This window comes from Neolamprologus multifasciatus, chromosome 16, assembly GCF_963576455.1.
Source record: "Neolamprologus multifasciatus chromosome 16, fNeoMul1.2, whole genome shotgun sequence".
NCBI classification, from domain to species: domain Eukaryota; kingdom Metazoa; phylum Chordata; class Actinopteri; order Cichliformes; family Cichlidae; genus Neolamprologus; species Neolamprologus multifasciatus.
Genome location: NC_140454.1, coordinates 34,355,418 through 34,377,381, shown reverse-complemented (window position 1 = coordinate 34,377,381; position 21,964 = coordinate 34,355,418). Strand labels below are relative to the sequence as shown.

General features: G+C 46.9%; 3 protein-coding genes across 6 annotated transcripts; all 3 read left to right on the top strand.

Annotated features, from left to right (window-relative positions):
• Positions 1–133: 133 nt before the first annotated feature.
• Positions 134–8,806, top strand: poglut2 (protein O-glucosyltransferase 2). Of its 2 annotated transcripts, none has more exons than XM_085135606.1 (10): positions 134–621; positions 2,224–2,429; positions 2,560–2,765; positions 3,628–3,705; positions 3,920–4,092; positions 5,769–6,006; positions 6,092–6,301; positions 6,383–6,472; positions 6,642–6,746; positions 6,876–7,052. In XM_085135606.1, the coding sequence occupies exons 1-10, from the start codon at positions 434–436 to the stop codon at positions 6,954–6,956; spliced, it is 1,575 nt and encodes a 524-aa protein (XP_084991732.1). In that variant the 5' UTR covers positions 134–433; the 3' UTR covers positions 6,957–7,052. The 2 variants fall into 2 exon arrangements, with proteins under 2 accessions (XP_084991732.1, XP_084991733.1); XM_085135607.1 differs by having other exon boundaries at positions 136–621; positions 6,985–8,806.
• Positions 7,825–12,199, top strand: tex30 (testis expressed 30). 2 transcript variants are annotated; one of them, XM_085135636.1, is made up of 5 exons: positions 7,825–7,889; positions 9,100–9,336; positions 9,455–9,506; positions 9,841–10,055; positions 10,242–12,199. In XM_085135636.1, the coding sequence occupies exons 1-5, from the start codon at positions 7,872–7,874 to the stop codon at positions 10,410–10,412; spliced, it is 693 nt and encodes a 230-aa protein (XP_084991762.1). In that variant the 5' UTR covers positions 7,825–7,871; the 3' UTR covers positions 10,413–12,199. The 2 variants fall into 2 exon arrangements, with proteins under 2 accessions (XP_084991762.1, XP_084991763.1); XM_085135637.1 differs by lacking the exon at positions 7,825–7,889 and adding an exon at positions 8,119–8,230.
• A 15-nt stretch (positions 12,200–12,214) lies between these two features.
• On the top strand, positions 12,215–17,858 carry rmp64 (ribonuclease MRP subunit p64). Of its 2 annotated transcripts, XM_085135608.1 has the most exons (9): positions 12,215–12,806; positions 12,942–13,096; positions 15,769–15,857; positions 16,144–16,272; positions 16,387–16,464; positions 16,558–16,853; positions 16,928–16,986; positions 17,069–17,283; positions 17,362–17,858. In XM_085135608.1, the coding sequence occupies exons 1-9, from the start codon at positions 12,722–12,724 to the stop codon at positions 17,651–17,653; spliced, it is 1,398 nt and encodes a 465-aa protein (XP_084991734.1). In that variant the 5' UTR covers positions 12,215–12,721; the 3' UTR covers positions 17,654–17,858. The 2 variants fall into 2 exon arrangements, with proteins under 2 accessions (XP_084991734.1, XP_084991736.1); XM_085135610.1 differs by lacking the exons at positions 12,215–12,806; positions 12,942–13,096 and adding an exon at positions 13,103–13,314.
• The last annotated feature ends 4,106 nt before the right edge of the window (positions 17,859–21,964 follow it).

Sequence of the window (21,964 nt, the reverse complement as noted above, 5' to 3'; positions counted from 1 at the left end):
ACCACTTACATTCAGGCCAGCTTGTACCGAAGACTTTAACTTCCGTGTTTCCGTCCAATCACATTTACACCTGGAGCTCCATCGGTCTCTTGGCCAATCGGGTCTCACAACGCGCTCTGTTGTCCCGCCCCCTTTCATTCAGTTAATTGTTTACTCGACTGTAAAAGATTTTTTGTGAGTTAGCTGCCGGTGTGCTAGCAGCGTTAACGTTCCTGAAACAGCGACACCGCGCTCGCTCTAACCGGATGTGAAATGCGGTGTCTGCGGCGAGTCGTGTGAGTCTAGATGGAGCGAAGCGAAGTTCCCACGCTGCACACTGACTTCAGTCCGTCCGCTCAGTTTTCACAGAGTTGAACGAACAATGGCAGTTTAGACCGGCAGAGGCCGAGAGCTCGCACGACTGTAACCCGTGTGAGCCTGCGCATTGGCCGGTATGTCTGCACTGCGGCCGTGGTGGCTGCTCTTCTGTCTGGCTGTGCTCGGGCATGACCTGCGGGGGTCTCAGGGGGGCTCGGCCCCCAGCGCTGCGAACACTTTAGTATGGGGACCTGGGCTGGAGGCTAGCGTCGTCCTTCCAGCTCGATTCTTCTACATACAGGCGGCGGACAGCTCGGGGAAAAAGTGAGTAATGCGAGGCCTGTGGTATGCGACTCCAGCTGCAGAGCCTGGAGTTCACTGTCGGGGTGTCAGAATCACGTCACTGGTTTTCTCATTATCATGCGCATGTGCAAGCCGGAGACCTCACATGTGACCACGCAGGTGTGATTTAACGGTCAGAAGTACCAAAGGTCTGAATGTAGCTGTGTGCAAAATCACTCTTTCTCTGAGTCTCCTCCGTATCTCCATCAGATATCCAGTGCCATGTCAAACCTCTCTGTTCTTTATATTAGAGGAGAAAGGGGACACGAATGTGCCGATAAATATGGAAATGCAGCAAAGAAAGAGTTTATATGATTGTAAAAAGCGTCAGAGTGAATATTTAGTATGACCACTTTATTGTTCAGCACAGTCTGAGCTCTCCGAGCAGCTCTCCGTCAGCTCTGTGAGGACCTTCAGGAACAGTTCTCCAGGCTTCCTGAAGGACAGTCACAGCTCTTCCTCAGATGTTTCTGCCTTTGGTTGTGTTCTCTGTCAGGAGGATCCCACACTGTTTCAGCGATGCTGAGCTCTGAGGAGGCGCATCCATCACTGATGTGTGCTTTGTGTTTGGCATCACTATGATGCTGAAAAATGAAGCTGCTGCCAGTCAGATGTTTCCAGATGTTCCTGCGTGGTGGATCAGACTCTGTAATTCATCAGTTTAAGATCTCCAACAGCACTGACTGACCTGAGACCATGACAGCCTCCACCGTGCTTCACAGATGGCTGCAGACTCTCACTGCTGGACCTCCTCCTGACCTCCTCGTACACACTGACCATGATGTGGATCCATCTCTCCATCACACCTGTTCCTCTGACCTTCAGTCCAGTTCTGGTGCCATTTTCAGCCTCAGCCTTTCCTCCTGTTTCCCTTTAGCCGTCCTTCACTGAATCTTCTCTGATGAGGCTTCAGTGAACAGTGACTTGAATCAGAGCTCCTTTGATGGGGTGTCCAAAGAAAAACACTGAGACACCTTCAGAAAACTGGAGAACTATTGCTCAAGAGAACCTTTAGAGAACAAAGACATTTACATTTTATCTTATATTTGTACTTATAAGTCAAAAAACCCTGCATGACTACAAAAGGACACCATATAAAATTTTAAGTGTGGTGTTAAATCTGAAGTTTTGACCTGTGAGAGCAGATATGAAAGACAAACCACAGGCAGGATGATGTTAGACGGCCTCCAATGACCTTTATCATCACACAGTTGCAGGAGCTTATCAAAGGTGCCTCCTCTCTGTGGTTATCATGCCTGCTACAGTCATTACTGCACCGTGAGCTGGTGCAGACACACGGACTGTGCACAAGTTGTTACTCTGAGTGACGATCCAAGTTACCCAGACACATCCGTTAGGAGACCACCATGGCACAGATGTTTTCTGTGACACGCAAACTTTAAACCTTCTTGTATGTAGAGAGTATAAACTGTGAGCGAGCGCTGAAATGAACCGTACAGATGATGAAGTGGCGAAGGTTAAGTCCACTGCTTTGTAAACACTGGCTCATATCTGTTGTTATAAGATGAGATGCTGTCCTCCTGAGCAGCAGTAGATATCTTTGTATTCTCCCTCCTCCCACAGTTTGACTGCATCACCTGGTGAGAAAACCTTTGAAGTAAAGATTGTGTCTCCTGTGGAGCAGTTCACCAGGATTTGGATCCAGGTCCTGGATCGTCGGGATGGCTCATTCCTGGTCCGCTTCCGAATGTACGCCACCTACTCGGAGCTTCACATCCACGTGTTGCTGAAGAACGAGCACGTTGCCAAGTCACCGTTTGTTCTCAAAGGTAGGACGCGGTCCGTGAAGCTGCGATGTTCACTCTGATAAATGACATCATGAACTCGCGCTCCGATCCTGAGTCTTCTGCTGTTTTTGCTGGATCCAGAAACTTAATGAGTCAGTGTTGTCGTCTGCAGGCCCGGTCTATCACGAGGGATGCGACTGTCCCCAGGAGAGCGGCTCTGCGTGGGAGGCCCACATGCACTGCCCTCAGTCCTTCGCACAGATAGAGAGGGACCTGTCCTCTTACCCGAGTGTCGACCCAGATCGTAACGCACAGGAGATCCCACAGCGCTTCGGACAGCGGCAGAGCCTCTGCCACTACACCGTCAAAGACAACAAGGTGATTCCACCTGGGGAAACAAACACAGACGTATCATAGGTGTTTATGTTTTACCTGAGAGGAAGCTGAGAAAGTTTTAGCTGCTGTCTGTGGGCCTCTCAGTCATCCAGTCAGGTCGTCTTAAACCACGACACCATGTAGGCCTCTGGACACACATCAGATCCAAAGGTGAGTGTAGAAGGGAAGAATAGGAAGGTTAATGTTCCTTCATCCTGGACCCTGGAGCTGTGTGACTCACCTGTAAGAGCAGAGCCAGGTGTGCATGAGTGCTGCTGTGATGGCGATGAGTCTAAAGCACTGCTCACATTACATGAGAATATTCAGGAACGTATCTGCTTCCATGACTAGTTCCCTCTAAAAGTATGACTGTGGTGAAGTGAAACTGATGCTTTTAGTAGTAAAAACTACTACAGTAGTACTTTGCTACTGCATTTCATACTGTGTGTGTAAGTGCAGCCGAGTCCCTTTATTCAGAGGTAAATGTGGCGAGCTGTCTCTGTCAGGGTTTCTGTTGCTTTGATGAGTTTGTTCTGTCCGTCCGTTAAACTGCATCAAAAACTGCTTTGTTTGTGTTTTTGTCAAGTTTGAATGTGAGCTGTGGATAAATCTGTGTTCATCTTTAAACGAACGAGAAGGATAAAAGTCATTCCCACATTTCCCAGCATGCTGAGTTGTTTATTTATTTTAATGTCTGCATCATTTTACAGTGAGATACTAAAGTCACTGTATCATTGCAGTAATGACTCATGCACAGCTGTCACTGACTCCTGTAATCCTGTGCAGTGGTGTAATCTGTTACCTGTGAAGGTAATCTTGGATTGGTGAGCAGCTGTTTTCTGTAATGTGTTTCTGTTGTCTTTAGATCTACGTGAGAACATTTGGGGAACATGTCGGGTTCAGAATCTTTATGGATGCCGTCCTGCTGTCTCTCACCAGGAAGGTAATCTGTTTACTTTTACTCAGCCGTCGCTCAGACGGCCACAAACACACTTTGACTTTTAATGTCTGTATATGTTGATTCATCAGGGATGAAATGTTTCAACATTCTGTTCAGACACGACTGGTGCAGTGCATGCTGGGTATCATCGTCATCATCAGTGCAGATATGCGATCAGACAGTGGCAACAGTAATGATTATCATGAAACATTTTCAGGTGCGGCTCCCTGATGTGGAGTTTTTTGTTAATCTCGGTGACTGGCCGTTGGAGAAGAGGAAGCCTCCTGAGAAGCTTCATCCCATCTTCTCCTGGTGTGGCTCCAATAACACCAGAGATATCGTCATGCCGACCTATGACCTGACCGAGTCCGTCCTGGAGACCATGGGGAGGTAAAGCTCTGTGTGGATTCAGCTAAAGTATTACTACATTACCACCAGAGATGTAATCCGATTACTTTTTTCAAGTAACGAGTAAAGTAAGGGATTACTGTTGCAAAAACGGTAATTAGATTACTGTTACTTTCCCGTAGGAACGCTGCGTTACTGCGTTACTAAAACCGTGATTTTTTGCGAGAATGTCTCATGACAGTGACGTAAGCGAGTGCGACGTTCGTGACAACAGCTGTGTGCAGATCAACAATGGATCATATATCGAGTGCAGAGAGAGTATGAGCGTGCAGCGTTTAAAGCGTGGAAGTACTGACCTTACTTTGAGTTTGATTCCATAAAAAGTGACAAAAACATTAGTGTCCGTTGTGCGTGGGAAGAAAACTTCTTTTTACAGCGAAAAAAACCCCTAAACTTCCAAACAAGCACCGAGTAGCTACGACGTAATGGGAAACTCACAGAGAAACTCGCGGATTCTTCCACTGACCGCTGCACACCTGCACCAGGGTAACCCTCCGCCTACCCCACTCCTGCTTTACAGGTGAAAATAGAGCAACAGGACCGCTAGTCTTTGACTTTATTTATTTTCTGCTGTGTTTTACTTGCATCTATTTGAAAGACTGAGTGTAAACACACAAAATATTTTTATTTTATGTGCTGGAATGTGCAGAAAATAGGTTTAAATGTTAAACTAATTTCTTCCAGTCAGAGAATGTTGCAGATAATTAAATTTTTGCTTGATGCATAAAGTTAAAAGATTAAAACTAATAAAACAAGTTTTAAAAAGAGACTTTTCCATCTGATTACATTTTGTATGATGATTATGCAGAAAAAGTAGAATTGTGCTGAAAGATCTATCACTTTATCACCTATTCAGGTTGTAAATCGTGTTTTTAAAAAGTAACTAAGTAACTAATTACTTTTGAAAATAAGTCATCAGTAAAGTAACGGGATTACTTTTGGGGGAAGTAATCAGTAATTAGTTACTGATTACTTTTTTCAAGTAACTTGACCATCACTGGTTACCACAGAAACTGGCAATTAATTCAATTCAGTTTTATTTACACAGCACAAAATCACAACAACAGTCGCCTCAAGACGCTTTATATTGTAAGGTCGACCCTACAATAACACATACAGACAAAAACACAACAATCGTATGATTCCCTATCTGCAAGCACTTTGGCGACAGTGGGAAGGAAAAACTCCCTTTTAACAGGAAGAAACCTCCAGCAGAACCAGGCTCAGGGAGGGGCGGGGCCATCTGCTGCGAGTGACAGGAGGGAGAAGGATAAAGACATGCTGTGGAAGAGAGACAGAGGTTAATAACAAGTGTGATTCAGTGCAGAGAGGTCTGTTAATACATAGTGAGTGAAGAAGAAACCCCCAATGCATCATGGGAATCCCCCAGCAGCCTATACCTATTGCAGCATAACTAAGGGAGGATTCAGGTCACCTGATTCCTGCTCCTCTTCATGTACGCATGCTCTGCCGTCACCGAGGCCGTCAGTAAGCAGACTGAACCTGATATAAAGCCGTGCATTTCCTCCTCTCACCTTCCTGCTGTTTGAGTTGATGCATGTGTGAGCTGTTTAATGTTGGACCGTCACCTGTGAGGTTCGTGATGTCACAAACTGCAGAGGATGTAACATTCAGCGCGTCCTCTGCCTGCCGTACAGGGTGAGCCTGGACATGATGTCGGTTCAGGCCAACACGGGGCCGCCGTGGCCCGAGAAGAACGCCACCGCCTTCTGGAGGGGGCGGGACAGCCGACAGGAGCGCCTGCAGCTGGTCAAGCTTTCGAGGGCTCACCCGCACATCATCGACGCCGCCTTTACTAATTTCTTCTTCTTCAAACACGATGAGAGCCTCTACGGGCCGCTCGTCAAACATGTTTCGTTTTTTGACTTTTTCAAGGTGAGATGAATTCTGTTCCATAAAAACGCTTTTATTACGTCAGATATTCTTATGCTAATGTTTCATTGTGTCCATGCATCACCAGTACAAGTACCAAATAAACATTGACGGCACTGTGGCAGCTTATCGGCTGCCGTACCTGCTGGCGGGGGACAGCGTGGTCCTGAAGCAGGATTCTGGGTACTACGAACATTTCTACAAGCAGCTTCGAGCGTGGGAGCACTACATCCCTGTCAGCGCGGACCTGGGAGACCTGCTGGAGAAGATCCAGTGGGCGCGTGACCACGACGAAGAGGTGACGAGAACACGTGACTGGATCCTCGCTGGTTTCACTAATGATGAGTGAAGGTGGTGTAATTTTGTTTTCTTCTTTCAGGCAAAGAAAATTGCTCTCGCAGGTCAGCAGTTTGCCCGCAGTCATCTCATGGGAGACACCATCTTCTGTTATTACTACATACTGATCAAGGTAATGTGATTACAGTTTCAGAGTTACTGCACGACTGAAAAAGTATTCAAAGTATACAATGTTACTACTCGCGCTGCGTCACACTGACACAATGCTGATTATTCTTCATTTGGACCGATGTAAATGTGTCGCACTTCCCTCACGTGTCATATTTATGCGTGCGAACTAGGAGTACGCCAAACTCCAGGTCACCGAGCCGAAGATCCGGAAGGACATGGAAGTCGTGGAGCAGCCTGCTGATGACTTGTTCCCATGTTCCTGCCACAGGACAAACGTGAGAAACACCCAAATGCTTTGTTTGCTCTGCAGCTTGTATCTGCAAATCCTAATGATCTTATTTTACTTTTTGCACGTTAAGAATAAGAAATAACATTAAAGCTGGGATAGTTTTATTATTCTACAGTCTGTGGCGCCATCTGGTGTACGTGAGGCGTCACTGCAACCACCAAGAAGACACGTTAGTGCTGTTCTCACAGGAGTTTAACACGAGCGTTTTCATGTTTGTTTTTCAGGTGAAGGATGAACTGTGACTGAGCTCCTCCCACTTCATAACTGACAGCCTTTTCTTTTAAAGTGCCAATTAATTGTATGACTATGGTTTGAATATCTGATTCTTATTTTTCAATAAATATTTCAGAGCGTGTTTTTTCTCTCTGATGTCAGATTATTTACTCAGTGAGGTTTAGTGTGAGCCCTGAGGTTGTGCAGCTGACCGCTGTGCTTGCTGGAAAATCAGCCGTGGCCACACCTTCAGTTTACCTGACGGATAAAACAGAACTGAAAACATTTCAAATAAAAATCGTATCCTTGTGAAAAAGTAAACAAACGGAAGTGTCATAAAGTTAATGCTGCTGTTTATAACTGACCATTACCCTGTTGCATGGTTTAGATTTGAACCACAAAGTATCGAGTCGCTGTTGGCGAGGAGTCGCTGTTGGCGAGGAGTCGCTGCCCTGTACAAAGTGATATTTCTGCTGAGATATTCATCCTGATATATAAAATCAAACGTATAAAATCAAAGATGCTCAGACATGGATAAAACTGAAAGTATGAACATGATAGAGAGTATAGAGTGATGTTTCAATTGATCAGATGTCAGTAATATCCAACAATGTGCCAGTGTGCAGGATGACTGGGAAGGAAGTGTTATAGAGACTAACCATTATGAAGTATGATGCTGCGTTTCCAGTATTTCCACTGGATAAAGACATATTAAAAAGTGAACAATCTGTAACAAATAATTTTAATGAAACATAAAATAAACATTTCAAACCATTTTTAAAAAAATTAAAAGTACTTTAAATACAGGTTTGGTAACGCTGTAGTGACCACTCCTCCCCGCCAGGTGTCACTAATAGGCATTGAAGTCCTCGGTGTTCCAGAGAAGAAGCTGCTTGTGATGGAGACGTTTGAGGAGGTAAATATGAAAAATAAAAAGCAAACATGGCAGAAACCAGAATCAGGTTAGAATGAAACGGAACTCGAACCAGGAGCGGAGCCCGGAGCACCGACGCTAACGGCACAGAGAGGACGGGTGCACGAGAGGCTAGCGCGCGCCACGACCTGTGGGCTCGGTGTGCTTCACGAACACACAAACACCTGCGCAGGTTAGAAAGCCTGTAGGCAGTGAGCGCAGCAGGAACAGTAGGAAGTGTAAGCCTCGGGGAATTCAAAGGTTTCGAGTCTGATTTTGAATAAGAGCGTGGCTGTAACTGATCTCAGATCAGCGGGCAGCTGGTTCCCAAGATCAGGACCACAGTAAGTGAAGCACCTCCAGCCCCGAGCTCTGACTCTGGAGCAGCTGATGACCTGACAGGTGTGACTGGGTTAGAGACACGGAGCAGGTCACAGAGGTGCCGGTGTTCTGACAAACCATCCTACTTTGGCAAAACGTCCTACCGTAAGTAGTTTATGCACATTTCTGCTGTCACAGAGTAATTCCAGCACCAATTTAAGGAGGTATGACGGTTTGCCACTTAACTTTGCCCATCAGAGTATACTTGTAGCTCATATGCATACAGCCAGGATGGTTTGGCACTTAATTTTACCCGTCAGAGTATGTGTGTGGATGGTTCGCCACTGAAATGTAGCTATTAAAGTAGGCTTCTAGCTCAGATTAACAAAAGTAGGACGATTTGCCACAATTTTTTAGCAGTTTAAGTATGCTTGTAGGTGACATTCACAAAGGTAGGTTGGTTTGGCAGTTAATTTTACCGGTCAGAGTATTTTTCTAGCTAATATTCACAAAGGTAGGACAATTTGCCACTGAATTTTGTGTTGTGCGCATGCGCAGAAACAACGGGTAGGATGGATTCCCAGAACACCGGGACCAAACCACAGAGAGCTGTATGAACTAACAGAAGGATCGTAAAGGTCGCAGGGAGCCAGTGTGGAAGTGATGTGGAGTAATGTGGTCACGTGTGTGTGTACCTGTGAGGATGAGTGAGCTGATGATCTGGAGAGTGTTACAATAATCTGCTGGATGTGATGGACCAGTGAGTCAGAGTCAGCTTGAGATAAGACTTCTGATTTTTCAAGTATCACCATGTAAACATCTTCACTGCTCTGTAAAGGTCGGGGGGAGTGAGAATGGTTGAGGTGCTGAATCGGTGCTCGCTGGCTTTCAGGAGGCGGTGAAGGTGCCGTTTGGGGCCAAATCTTTAGATGCTGCCCTGTGCGTCCCTGCCGCCATGTCAGACGCTCACACCGCCGTGATCCTCACGCACGGAGCCGGGGGAGACATGAACTTCAGTCAGCTGGTTTCTCTGGCTCACCAGCTGGCATCACACGGTTTCCTGTGCCTGCGCTTCACATGCAAAGGTTTGAACCTGGCTTACAGGCTGAAGGCGTACACTGCTGTGTGGGTACGTGCTGAAGTCAAAGAAAACTGCACTCACTGCTTTACGTGCAATATTACAAGTTTTTTGTAGTGCACCAGTGTGATGTAACGTTGTGTGCTGTTTAACGTGTCTCCACCTGCAGGACTACCTGAAGTCACTGCAGAGGTTCACAGTGAAACACGTATTTTTTGGAGGTAAGAAGCCTTAAGATGTTCAAAACCAAAGAGGAAGAGCTCAGAGCAGAAACACTGTCGGCTCATTTTGTCTCACGTACTTCAGTTTGCAAAGTATTGTTGTACCTTAACAGTTTCCTTTGGTGGGAAGTGTGTTAATGTGGTAAAACAGACCCGACGTTGCTGTGCTGGGCTTAAAGACGCACTCTGTCCATGAGTGTCTGCCTTTAACCGATGACATCACCAGACACCACATCTTCACCTCTGAACCTTCATCTATGTTTCAAATGAAGACGAGGACATGCAGCAGTGTAGAAATAACTGAGTGGGAGTGAACACTGTGACGTTTCCACAGGCAGGTCGATGGGGTGTCGTGCGGCCGCAGCTTTAGCTAGGCGACTGAGCGAGGAATCCGAGGCCGCGGTGGAGGGTGTGATCTGCTTGTCTTTCCCCCTGCACCCCCCAGGACAGACGCATGCACACCGCCAACGGAGCGAAGATCTAAGGGTGTTGCCGGCGCACACGCGTGTGCTGTTTGTGTCGGGCACTGAGGACGACATGTGTGACAGGGTGAGGAATGAGAAGGATTCATGCCTAATGCATGTTTCCTTATTAAACGATTAGAAGACTGTCCTGTGTGCTCATTGTTGCTGTTCTGTTAGTTTGCATGTAGTTCTGATGTATGTGTGTAACGGGACGTTGCTCTCGCGGTTTGAACGTGCTGCAGTGCTCACTCTGCTCTGTGTCCTCGCTCAGGTTCACTTTGACACGACGGTGAAAGAAATGAAAGCTCAGGTTGAGATTTTGTGGCTACGAGGAGGCAGCCATGGACTGAAGGTGAAAGGCCGTTCTGAGGTGTCCGTGATGGAGGAAGTGAACCTAAAAGTCATCTCTTGGATCAGGAATCAGGCGGCACAGGCCCCTTAATGTCCTCTCGTTAAATCTGTTGCTGTTGTTCCAATAAACGATGTCAGTATTTCACGGTGGGCGTCTGTGTGAACACACGGGGAGCTTTTATTCTGCACCCGAATCTTAATGTGCAACATGGTGATGAATGTTGATAAATCAGTCTGTGCAGACATTACTCTTCCTCACACTTCCTCTCCGTATTGATCTGAAGTCATAACTCATTACAGTTTAAAGGTGTTTTTCTGTTGCTACTTTTAGCAGCACTGAAAACTGATTATGCAACAAACAGTTCAGGAGTTGTACAGGAGAAGACGTTTGTTTGGGATTGAGGAACCTTAATGTGTTACATAAGAACAGTCCTGGTTTATGGGTCACGAGGAGCCCCTCAGAGGAGAACACAGAGGTGATGATGATGCTGTCGGTTTGTGAGAGGAGCTGAAAAAAACTCTTTCACATGGAGGTTTTCACATCGACTCCTCGCTGAAGTTCCTCTATGGCTGAATCCCAATCCAGGGTCTGCAGCCTTAAAGGCCGCATTTTAAGGCCGATTACGTCACAGCGACGCGACGAAGGCTGTCCCAATTCGAAGGCTGCTCGAAATCCGGCCCTCAAATGCGTCCTTCATTTCCCTGAATTTTAAGGACGTGGCGGTGTAGACTTCGTGGCCCAACATATCCCAGAATTCATAGCTGGTGGGCGTGGATAATTTTGCCGGAAAAAAAAAAGGTGGATGAGGGGCGCCCGAAGAGTAAACTTAAGTAAGTACTGAATATTATGTCACTTATTTATGTGCAAATGTTTAATAACGAAGAACATTAAAACATTACTGTTGGCCACATGTCGGCAAAGTCATGTGACATTAGTGACGTTTGTACTAACTTGGTTTTAAAGCCTTTACTTTAAAATATACGCCGTTCAATAGCTGAGCTTAATCAGAGAATGATCAAAGCTCATGTAGAAACAAACAAAGGAACAAAAGATTTTCTCCTTCATTTCTGTCAAACAAAGCTGTATGAAACGTTTCCAGCTGTTAGTATCATGGTTGCTAGGCAACCTGGGCAGCGCAACGGAGGCTAAACCGTCCCATTTCACAAGCCTCGCACTTCCGGCCTTAGCGGTCTATCGCTGTGTCCCATTTCAGGGTCTGCACGCTTGAAGTACGCATTTTAAGTGCGGTTACGTCACCGCCACGCGACGACGGCTGTCCCAATTTGAAGTGTACTTCAAATGCATACTCCAAATGCGCCGTCGATTTCCCCAAATATCAAGCGTGGTCCGGTGCACGCTTCGTGGTCCCATATATCCCACAATTCATAGCGCGGCGGTGGGTGTGGATAATTTTACAGCAAAATACGGCAGAAGGGAGCGGCTGAAGAGTGAACTGTCAAAAGTAAGTACTGAATATGACGTCACTTATTCATGTGCGAACTGTTTAATAACGAAGAACATTAAAACATTCCTGTTGGCCACATGTCAGCAAAGTCATGTGACATTAGTGACGTTTGTACTAACTTGGTTTTACAGCCTTTACTTTAAAATATACGCCGTTCAATAGCTGAGCTTAATCAGAGAATGATCAAAGCTCATGTAGAAACAAACAAATGAACAAAAGATTTTCTCCTTCATTTCTGTCAAACAAAGCTGTATGAAACGTTTCCAGCTGTTAGTATCATGGTTGCTAGGCAACCTGGGAAGCGCAACGGAGGCTAGACCGTCCCATTTCACAAGCCTCGCACTTCCGGCCTTAGCGGTCTTTGAGTACGCGGCCCTTGAGGACCGTTGAGGCTGCAGATCCTGAATTGAGATACAGCCTATGAGTGTAAAGTGGAAGACGACCCTCAGTTTGAAGTTTGCTTCCTGCCTGTACTGTCACAATAAAGTGCTGTTCTCCTGACAGCACCTTGTGGCACAGCGGTGGTTTGTGCTGTGTTTCAGTATAAAGGTGACTTTTTCAGGGGCTCCAGTTTTGACCTTCACCGTGTTTGTTTGAATAAAATAATTATTCTGTTATTGTGTACAAACAGGAATAACGTATATGTTTACAAATGCTGTGTTAATAATCCATTGCTCTGTTAAAAACGTTTATTGTCATTATCCTCGTTATGTTTTCATAATTTTAATATTTATTGGCCTTTATTATTTCTACGCTTTTGTTCTGATCAGTTCGTGATAACTACTTGGAGTAATCATTTGTGTTGTAAGTACTTTAGCAGAGCAGACTCGGCGACTGCGGCGCCTTTAACACAGACGATGACGTTTACGCGTGCTCGTACGCCATTGGCTCTGGGACTTCCGGGTCGTATTTTGTTTTTGAGGCAGACTCGAGCATGGCCGTGGAGCTCTGGAACAGAGTCAACGTCCCTTTTCCCAGCGCCGTGTCCGCTGTCCGCGTGCCCTTCACCGCAAAGACAGGTACGAGCCGCAGCGCGCGGTCACTGACGTGCTGTGTGCGAAATAACACGCCGCATGCGACCCACGTGGGAGAGCCAGGACTCGGCGCCGCGTGGCTGTGAGGTGACGATGATGATGGTGTTTGTGTTTGTGCAGCTGCAGACGTTGAAACGCTGCTGACGGAGCGCGAAAATGTGCTGAAGCTGGTCCGCAGTGAGATCCTTCAGACGGAGGTCAGGCTGCTGTACGAGCTGCTGTACGTCCTGAACAACAGCTACCGGGGCAACAGGACGTTCAAGGCACTGAAGCAGGTGAGTGCCGTCTCCAGGGTAACCGTGAGTGTGTTCGTTAAGAGCTCGGGGCAACTCGGAGCGCGCCCACCTGAGCTCCGAGTCACGTACAGGTGTTCACGACAACATGTTCCTCTTCCTGCTGGTCCTGAACCAGCTGTCTGCAGCTACCTGTTCCTCGTCCATGCAGCCAGAGCCGCAGCCTGTCGTTCACAGTAGGGATGGATGACGCCACGTCTGTATGTCCGATACTGATGTCATAGATTTGGATAACTGCCGATACCGATATGACTCCGGTATAGTCTCCGTTTAGTCATAAATGTCATATTAAAATTTAAAAAAGCAAAAAAACGACTAAAGTTCTTCTATTATACGTGTAAGCAGCCAAAATACTGCTCAGCTGAGCTGATCTTTTTATTTAAAGCTTTGAAACAAACGTCATCACCGGCATCCAAAAACATTACAAATTACAACTTTAGATCTAAGTATTTAAAGTAATATTCAAAACGCAGTTTTATGCAAAGTTTTGAAAAACACATGAAGCCCAATATCATCACAAAATAATGTTTGTATTCAACAACTTGATTGATTGATTGCCAAATGTTGGTTTGGCAGCACGTAGCGAGGCTCACAATGCTCCTTTAAGCACCAAAAACTGACATTTCCCACAACAGAAATGCAGTTCAGCTTTATTTATACAGCACCAGTCGCCTCAGGGCGCTTTATATTGTAAGGTAGACCCTACAATACAATACAGAGAAAACCTATGAGCAAGCAAGTAAATGGCCTGTATTTGTATAGCGCTTTACTAGTCCCTATGGACCTCAAAGCGCTTTACACATTCTGCCGGACACTGGCGCCACCGGGCCCTCTGACCACCACCAGTAGGCAACGGGTGAAGTGTCTCACCCAAGGACACAACGACCGAGACTGTCCAAGCCGGGCCTCGAACCGGCAACCTTCCGATTACAAGGCGAACTCCCAACTCTTGAGCCACGATCGCCCACAGTGGGAAGGAAAAACTCCCTTTTAACAGGAAGAAACCTCCGGAAGAACCAGGCTCAGGGAGGGGCGGGGCCATCTGCTGTGATTGGTTGGGGTGAGAGAAGGAAGACAGGATAAAGAGACAGATTAATAACACGTGTGATGGTCGCTCATCGAGCACAACAAATTCAGCAGTTTTCGATGCATCCCCAGTTCACAGAGGTTAGAAACGCCCTGATCCAGGTCCAGCCTGTGTTGTTACATGTAACATCAACAACATAAACGGCGTTGTCGGTCACTGAAAACGGAGATTTTTAAAAACTCCTGCCAGGGTGGATATTTTCTAAAACTCTGTTTTTGCATTTACGTGTGGACGAGAAAAACGCAGAAAACGCAGCGTCAAAGGTGTGCGCCTTTTTTGACGTCACACTGTGCGCCACGTTATTGTTTCGGTGAAATGAATTTCTACAATGCTGTTACTGTTACTTGTTCTCTCTGCAGTGTTTAAATGCTTACATATACTCACACAGTTACTGTCCCTCCACACATACGACTCGGTTCTTCTTCTATGCCCCAGCTTTGTTTACTATTTCCCACCGAGGCTTCTAGACTTCTGATTGGCCAACATTTCTGCACGGTTAGGAATATAGCGCCACCTGCTGCTTTGGCATGTTCCTAGCAGCGTTTTCCTTCATTTCTGCCTTTACGTGTGGACGGGATTATTTTTTAAAACGAAAACGGAAAATCTGCGTTTTCAAAAATACCCGTGTACGTGTGGACGTAGCTTTTGTCTGTGGGACGCTCGGGCGTTCGGTTGCTGTGTCGTCCACACTGATGGACACGTGTCTGTCACAGCTGAGATGATGTAAATGTGCAGGTCAGAGGGAGTTTCTCCTGTGCAGAGGTCTGATTGTATTCCGACCACACTTCATGCTGAAATATTATGCATATCCAGCCGCTGCGGCGATCCCCTGGGAAACACGGGAGCAGCTGAAAGTACCCGACTACAGTAACGTCTGTGGAAGTGGCCGACAGCTGACAGCTCCCTGAATGTCTCCAGAGTCACAGCATCAGAAAGACCTCCAGCATAATTGATCAGTGAGCCTCCACAGACTGCTCGATGTCCTCAGACAAGTTTTAATACAAAGATAACCTGAGTGAAAATAAACTGCAGTTTTTAATGCTGATTGTATTTATGAAGGGAAACGAGGCAGCAGGACTGCAGTCCACACTGTGGAGTGTTGATGGTGTGTTTCACGTCTCTGTGGAGGAACTTTGTCCCACTCTGAATAATTGGAGGCGTTTCCAGTATGAGCGCCTGTCTAAGGTCACCTCAGTCTGATTCAGTCCACACTTTCACTCGGACGCTCCAGAACCTTCATTTTGTCTTCAGAGCCAATCAGAGGTGGAGCTGCTGCTGTGTTTCTGGTCATCGTGCTGCTGCATGACTGCCGGGCCCACGTTCTCCTTCAGGACTTTTTGGTAGAGACCATCACAGTCCCACCGCCGCGTCCGACTGCTGCTGTGATGTTCTCTTTATGTTTAATGCAGATGTAACGGGACTCAAACCTCCCAACGTTCAGCTTTTGTCGCGTCAGGCCACGGGATGTTCTCCCAGAAGTCTCGGAGATCATCCAGATGTTTTCACTCGCCCGGTGTTCTGGCCTTAGTCACCCAGTAGACTAACCTACATGTTCCTTCCTTCAAAGGTGGAGCAGTGTGTGAACCGGCTGAAGAACATGAAGCTCGATGCTGCTCTTCAGGAACTGTCAGATCTGTGTCCGAACAGGACCCAGAGGTAGGTCTGTGGCTCGCTGTGAAGTGTGACGTGCAGAGCAGGTCTTCATCGTGAACCTTCACTGCTGTGACCAGGTCGGATTCATGAACCGGTCTGAGTGCACAATGAAAATGTGTGTAGCCCGACTTTATTCCCACAGTGGACCAGGGGTGGGCAACTGCATGAATGAGTCCTCTCAGCATGCAGACGGACGTCTTTATAGAAGATAAGACGGAGATTCAAACTGTGAAATTCTGTGTGGATGTCAGTTTCTGCCACAGTCTGCAGTGGGGTGTGTGTGTTTTAGGCAGCTGAGCATCAAGGACGGCCAGTGTTTCGTTCCCAGTCAGCCCACGCTGGAGTGGATCTGTCTCAAAGTGCTGGGGGCCGCTCGGCTGATGAGCTGCACGCTGCGTCGCTGCAGCAGAGCTTTCACGTATCCTTCTGTGAGCATCGATCTCCGCGTGAACGACGTGCGGATGTCTTCATCTGAACCAAGTCTGACTCTCGTGCCCTCTGCAGGTTTCCCCTTAACAGCTGCTCGTTTCAGACTCTCAAAGCAGCAGATGAAGTGGGAGGAGTTTGTCATCCTGAACGTGGTGATAACCAGCATGCTCAGCCGTCTGTGGTCAGCACGTTTTCTGCAGCATACGTGCATTTAGAGAGAGAGAGCATTAAGTCTGCAGAAAGTGTTAACACGTTGTATTTCGTGCGTTCTCAGGGTGATTTTCCGTGGCGTGCTGCTCGCCCTGTCCGGCCTCTACCGGCAGCTCCTGGAGCTTCTCAGAGACGTAGCCCGAGTCCAGCCCATGCCCTTCCTCGCAGACTTCTCCCTGCCAGCTGATCTGGCTCAGTTCCTCGGTCCCTCTGATGCTTTGTTGTTGACCAAACCTGCGGCGCCCAGCAGAGCGCGGCAGGAAAAGAAGCAGGCGGCGAAGAAACTTCCAGCTGAAGCCAAGAAGACGTGCACGCAGAAAAGAGAGCTCAAAGAAGACGTCGGCGTTGCAGTTATAAGAGGTAGTCTGCATTCATGCAAACATGACATCAGTGAGACGTGAACATTCCCACTCACATCCCTGATATTTCTCCAGGCGTCGGCCTCGCAGCAGACAGGAAGTCTTCTTTCAAGCTCTGCAGGACTTTCACACAAGTATGTGAGCAAGCACGTGACTCGTCTCTACTTTTTCTGTTTCTAATGTTCACGTATTTACTTCTTCTTCTTGCGACTCGAGGGCAAGTCGACGCCCAAACAAACGAGCAGAGCTGGCAGGAGACACGAGTTCCAGAAACAGGTGAGAGAAGCTGCTTCTTTCTCACACATGGAGATCCGTGTGGACGAGATGATTCGCTGGTGCAAATCCCAGAGGATGGGAAAGGAAAAACGCCTTTTAACCTTCCTGCAGTTAAAGTGCCGGCAGATGAAATGCCTGGAGGCAGCGGGCTACAAGTAAGAGCGACACTTTCTCAGGAAGTCTTCCTTTAGCGTTCTGCAGAGGTGCTCATGTTCTCTCTTCTCGTGCTGCAGCGTCCAGAGGAAGCTGCAAACCTTCAAAAAGGAAGCTTGCTGGGCTTCATCTCCAGAAGGATCAGCGCCAAAGACCTTACGTTCGCTCGCCTCGAGGAGACGAATTCGTTTTCATACTCTCAGGAGGTTTGTGATGAGAGGCGGCGTAAAAAGGAAAGAGCAGGCGGGACGACAGACACGAGCTCGACTTAGCGGGGACGACCAGAGAAGCAGGACCGCACGAGAGGCGACGCGTCGGAGCACGGACACTCACGATGACATCGATGACATTTTTGCCTCTGCAGGTCTGTGAAGCCTGAAAGCAGCGCGTCAAAGATCACAGCGAGTGTCGCTGCTGAGGTCCAGCCGGGCTGGTTTCCTGAACTTGCCTGAAGGATGTTGGCTGCAGTCTCAAAGCAGAGCCATGATGAATGAACCCAACCCAGCATTAGACGCCTGATACAGTGAATGTGTGAAATCAAATGTAAGAGAAAATAAATTCACTGATGGAGCTGAAATATGAGCGTGTGAGTAGAATACTTATTTACTGAGCGTGCAGACTGAAGCCTGTGCTTGTGGTTTGAAGCATGCATGCAGTGACAGCATGTTTATGTGCTGCTTCTGTCTGACGTTTTTTCTTCTGCAAAGGAAATTAAAATCCGTTTGTGCAGCTGTGCCAGTTTTAATAATGTTAGAAGTCACGCACTACAGATCTGAACAAGGCTTTTACAGTAGCTGGTGTATTTGGCTCCCCCTGGTGGGCTCGAGGATCAGCGCACAGACAAATTCCAGGCTCGATTCATCTTTGGGAATACGGAAGAATTCTTTCATCCTAGCAGCGTGAGACGGCTCAGGTGTCAGCAGGGATGAGTCTGTGCTGAAGGCGTCTCGGAGCCTGCAGTGGCTTCTGTTAGCAGACAGACGGCACCGGTCCTGCTCTGACACCATGCAGGGATCTGCTGTAGCAGCTGGCACACAACACTGTGCACCGAATTAGGAGCTAAAAGGTCTCACATCAAACTGCCAGATCTATTTGAACACAATACTTAACTTTCTGGGTTTGTCAGGGTCCACTCTTTTATTTTCACACCCTGGAGGTGAGGAAGAGGCGCAGGAGTAAAATCGTAAAGGTCTGCATCATGTATGAGAGCAGAAACTGAGCTGAGGCAGGAGGTTAGTCTTGATTCCACTTGTCTCATTTATCATTTAAATAAAAAGTAATACTTCTGTAACATTAGGGAACTTTTCCTGTTCACCAAAATCACCACACAGGCCTGCTGTTCTTCTTAAATGTAATATCGATAACCTTGGACTAATGCTAAATGTTAATAAATAATAAAATAAACACAACCTACGTCAGTTAGGTCTCAGTATTTTTGTAGAATTTGCACTTTTGCCTTTTTACTGCGCAGTCCCGGATCACGAGCGCTCCTCTACAGCTGACAGTCTTCAGTTCTCCTTGCAGACGTCTTTGTGCCGGCCAGTAACTCTTCTGGAGGTCGGGCTACATCAGGAGTGACACGTTCGAGGTCTTTGTCACGTTGGAAGACAAAGCCACGACACAGACACAGTTTTGCTGCCGAGTGTTTTCTCCATGATTCTTTCTCCTTGACGAGATTCCCAGTTCCAGATGCACAGTATTCCCACTGCCGAGTTTCACTGTGGGGACGGTTTTCTTTCCTTCCTTCTTTGTCGAGACATAAGCACCGTCTCTAGTTTCATCTCATCTGACCTGAGCTTGTGCTTTAAGTCTACTTGATCTTTCTCCAGGCTTCTTTCTGTTTCTCGAGTCTAAACTGGTTTCTTTAGTTTTTGGCGTGCTGGCTCAAACCCTCGCTGAGTCTAAACTGGGAGATGACTTTCAGTTTAGACTTGATTTTGCAGCTTTGAGCGACTCTGTGATTGAGTGCAAAGATCAAAAGTCTGGAGTGAAGTTTTTCACCTACATGTTAGCTGGTTACAGCTTAACATCAAAATAAAGAGCAGAGGCAGCACAAGCCTCCAGTCTGCGTCTGTAAACACGTGAATATCCCATTAAGATCAAACAGACTGTGCATGTGTAGCTTTCATGTTCTACAAAGTGTTGCTGTGATAAGATGAATTTATATTTCCAGGTCTTCATTCACCTTAACTTAGACACAGCCCTCCCATTGTCCAGTATTGGCGGACTGTTACCTGAAATAGATCCACTTTTACCATTTTCAGCATCATTATCGGGCGCGTGCAGCGAGGCGTCTGCAGCGAGGCGTCTGCAGCGAGGCGTCTGCAGCGCGTGCAGCGAGGCGCGTGCAGCGAGGCGTCTGCAGCGAGGCGTCTGCAGCGAGGCGTCTGCAGCGAGGCGTCTGCATCGAGGCGTCTGCATCGAGGCGTCTGCAGCGATGCGTCTGCAGCGCGTGCAGCGAGGCGTCTGCAGCGCGTGCACCTCGGGTCAGTGTAGCGAGGCCACGCGGTCGGTCTTCTGTCAGCTGGGACGTGTTTAATAGCATAATTGTAAAGAGCTGCTTCTACACGGTGCTGCAGATAAATATATATTTTTGTAGGTGGTTCTCCAGGGCGGGTATAAAGGTCTGTGTTCCCAGTTTACTGTTCTTCAATTTATTTTCCTCACATAGCAGAAGAGGAATTGTGCCCATAAATGTTTAAAGGCTCGACTTTTTTATAGCACGGAGCTGTGGGATTGTCTACATTTATACTCTGAGGTGTGTTAAATTAATCACATCATTACCTCCACAGGAGGAAAAAAGCTGATGGAGTATTGGTGCCGTGCACTCCTCAGCCAGGCCTGCAGTGGAACAACGAAGGCAGAAAATCACCCAGACTGGGGAAAAAAGAGAAACCATGCAAACTCTAAATTTTGACGATGTGAGCTCTGAATATAAACAATAATATAATTTGTGTATATCTCATCTTTGCCTTTATTTTAGAAAACTGTCTCATGTATCAGTTTTCTCGGATGAATAGAGAATAAAGAGAAGGATTAAAAAGTGTGAGCACAGACGGCGGTTTACAAACCTCAGTGAGAACCGGCCCAGAGAGCTCACTGACATTTTATTGCCACCCCCATAACCGTGGTCTGCAAAAGTCCCCGTCGTGCAGTTTCCATCCACTCATTCATTTTCTATACACACTTTTCCAAGAGGCACAGTGCCATTACACTGCAATAAAAGCTGCACTGCCTCTGCTTTGGCTCGTTCGACTAGACGAGCTTAAGGTCGGCTGCAACATCCTTTAACAGGACTGAGTCTCAGCATCACACCTGGATTTTATCTTCACAGCATCGGCCATGCATCTTTAAAAAATCATCATCTCTGTTCTAACAATATGTAGGAAGACATGGCGGTGCTTCTCCTGTGTCTCACAATAAAATAGTTCTTCTACGAGAGGAGAACTCATATTTTGAGTTTCTGTAAAAGGCACAAACAGTCCATGTCTGGGACGCTCTCTTTATTCTTACTTTGGCTAATATTTAGCCAGAGGTCAGGGTTCACTGACAGCAGGTGGTTTTATTGTCACGGAACTGCTGATCTGGCATGTCTGAGCTACAACACTTGTTCTTAATATTATGTCTCAGTGGGCGTTTCTGTGAATCACAGACTGGAGGACCAACAGTGTATAAGAAGGCGATGAGCCGACTAGACTCTGAGGAACCTCAGGTCCTTCCGTTTGTGCTGGAGAACTTCTGTCCGTCTGCAGCAGCATCAGCAAACTAGTCCACCAAGCTGGAACCTCATTGGTCAGAATCTGGAGGTGTTTGAGTCAGTGAGGGGCCGCAGTTCACTAAACAAACCGTCCTCCATCATGGACAATCACAACTGCTCTGGTCCGGTCAGCAGAGCTCCTCCTCCCTGAGAATTATCCAATCACGCTACGAGAAAAAGCGGCTCAGTGTTACGAAATCAGTTTTACCCCTGTTCTTTTATTCGTCGAAACTTCCAGAGACGGCACCGGAACTCAGTAGTCATTTTCATAAAACTTTTATTCATCTTTATTCATCTTCATTTAAGCATGCACTTCTAGAAGGGAAGACAAGGCCGGTGTGTCCCTCTGCAAAATCTTCACCTCTTTGTTAGTTACAGCCAGCTTTATAGAGGTGTCCCCATCATAAAACCCCCCTACGGTGTGCTGCAAACTCTGTGTCTATGTGAGTGCTCGTGTGTGACTGTGTAGCATACCTGTGTGTATGTGTGTGTGCACGTAAGTGAGTGTGCGTGACAGTTAAAACACTGTGGGTGTAGGTGACTCCCTAGAGGTCATAAAAAACCCATTTCCCTTCCAGACCACAGTTATCCAGGTCAAATGTTGAGACCCCCACCCAAACATTCTCTGGGGAATTTCCTCTCAGGATTAACTCCTCTCTGTTTTACTTTCACAGTTCAACTGGGGAGGGTCTCCTATACTCTGCTCCTAAATTCAGGACACCATCAGGCCTTTATTACATTGAGGGCAGTGTCAGTATGTCTACAATAATTCTACATTCTATGTTAACACATTTCTAAACTCTAAAATAAGCTAAACATTTCTACATCAGGAAGTCCTTCCCACCGTTCTCGGTGTTTATCATAGTCTGTTTCTCATATTTAAAGTGTTAAAGCTATATATAGAGCTATTTATTTGAGTTTTGCTC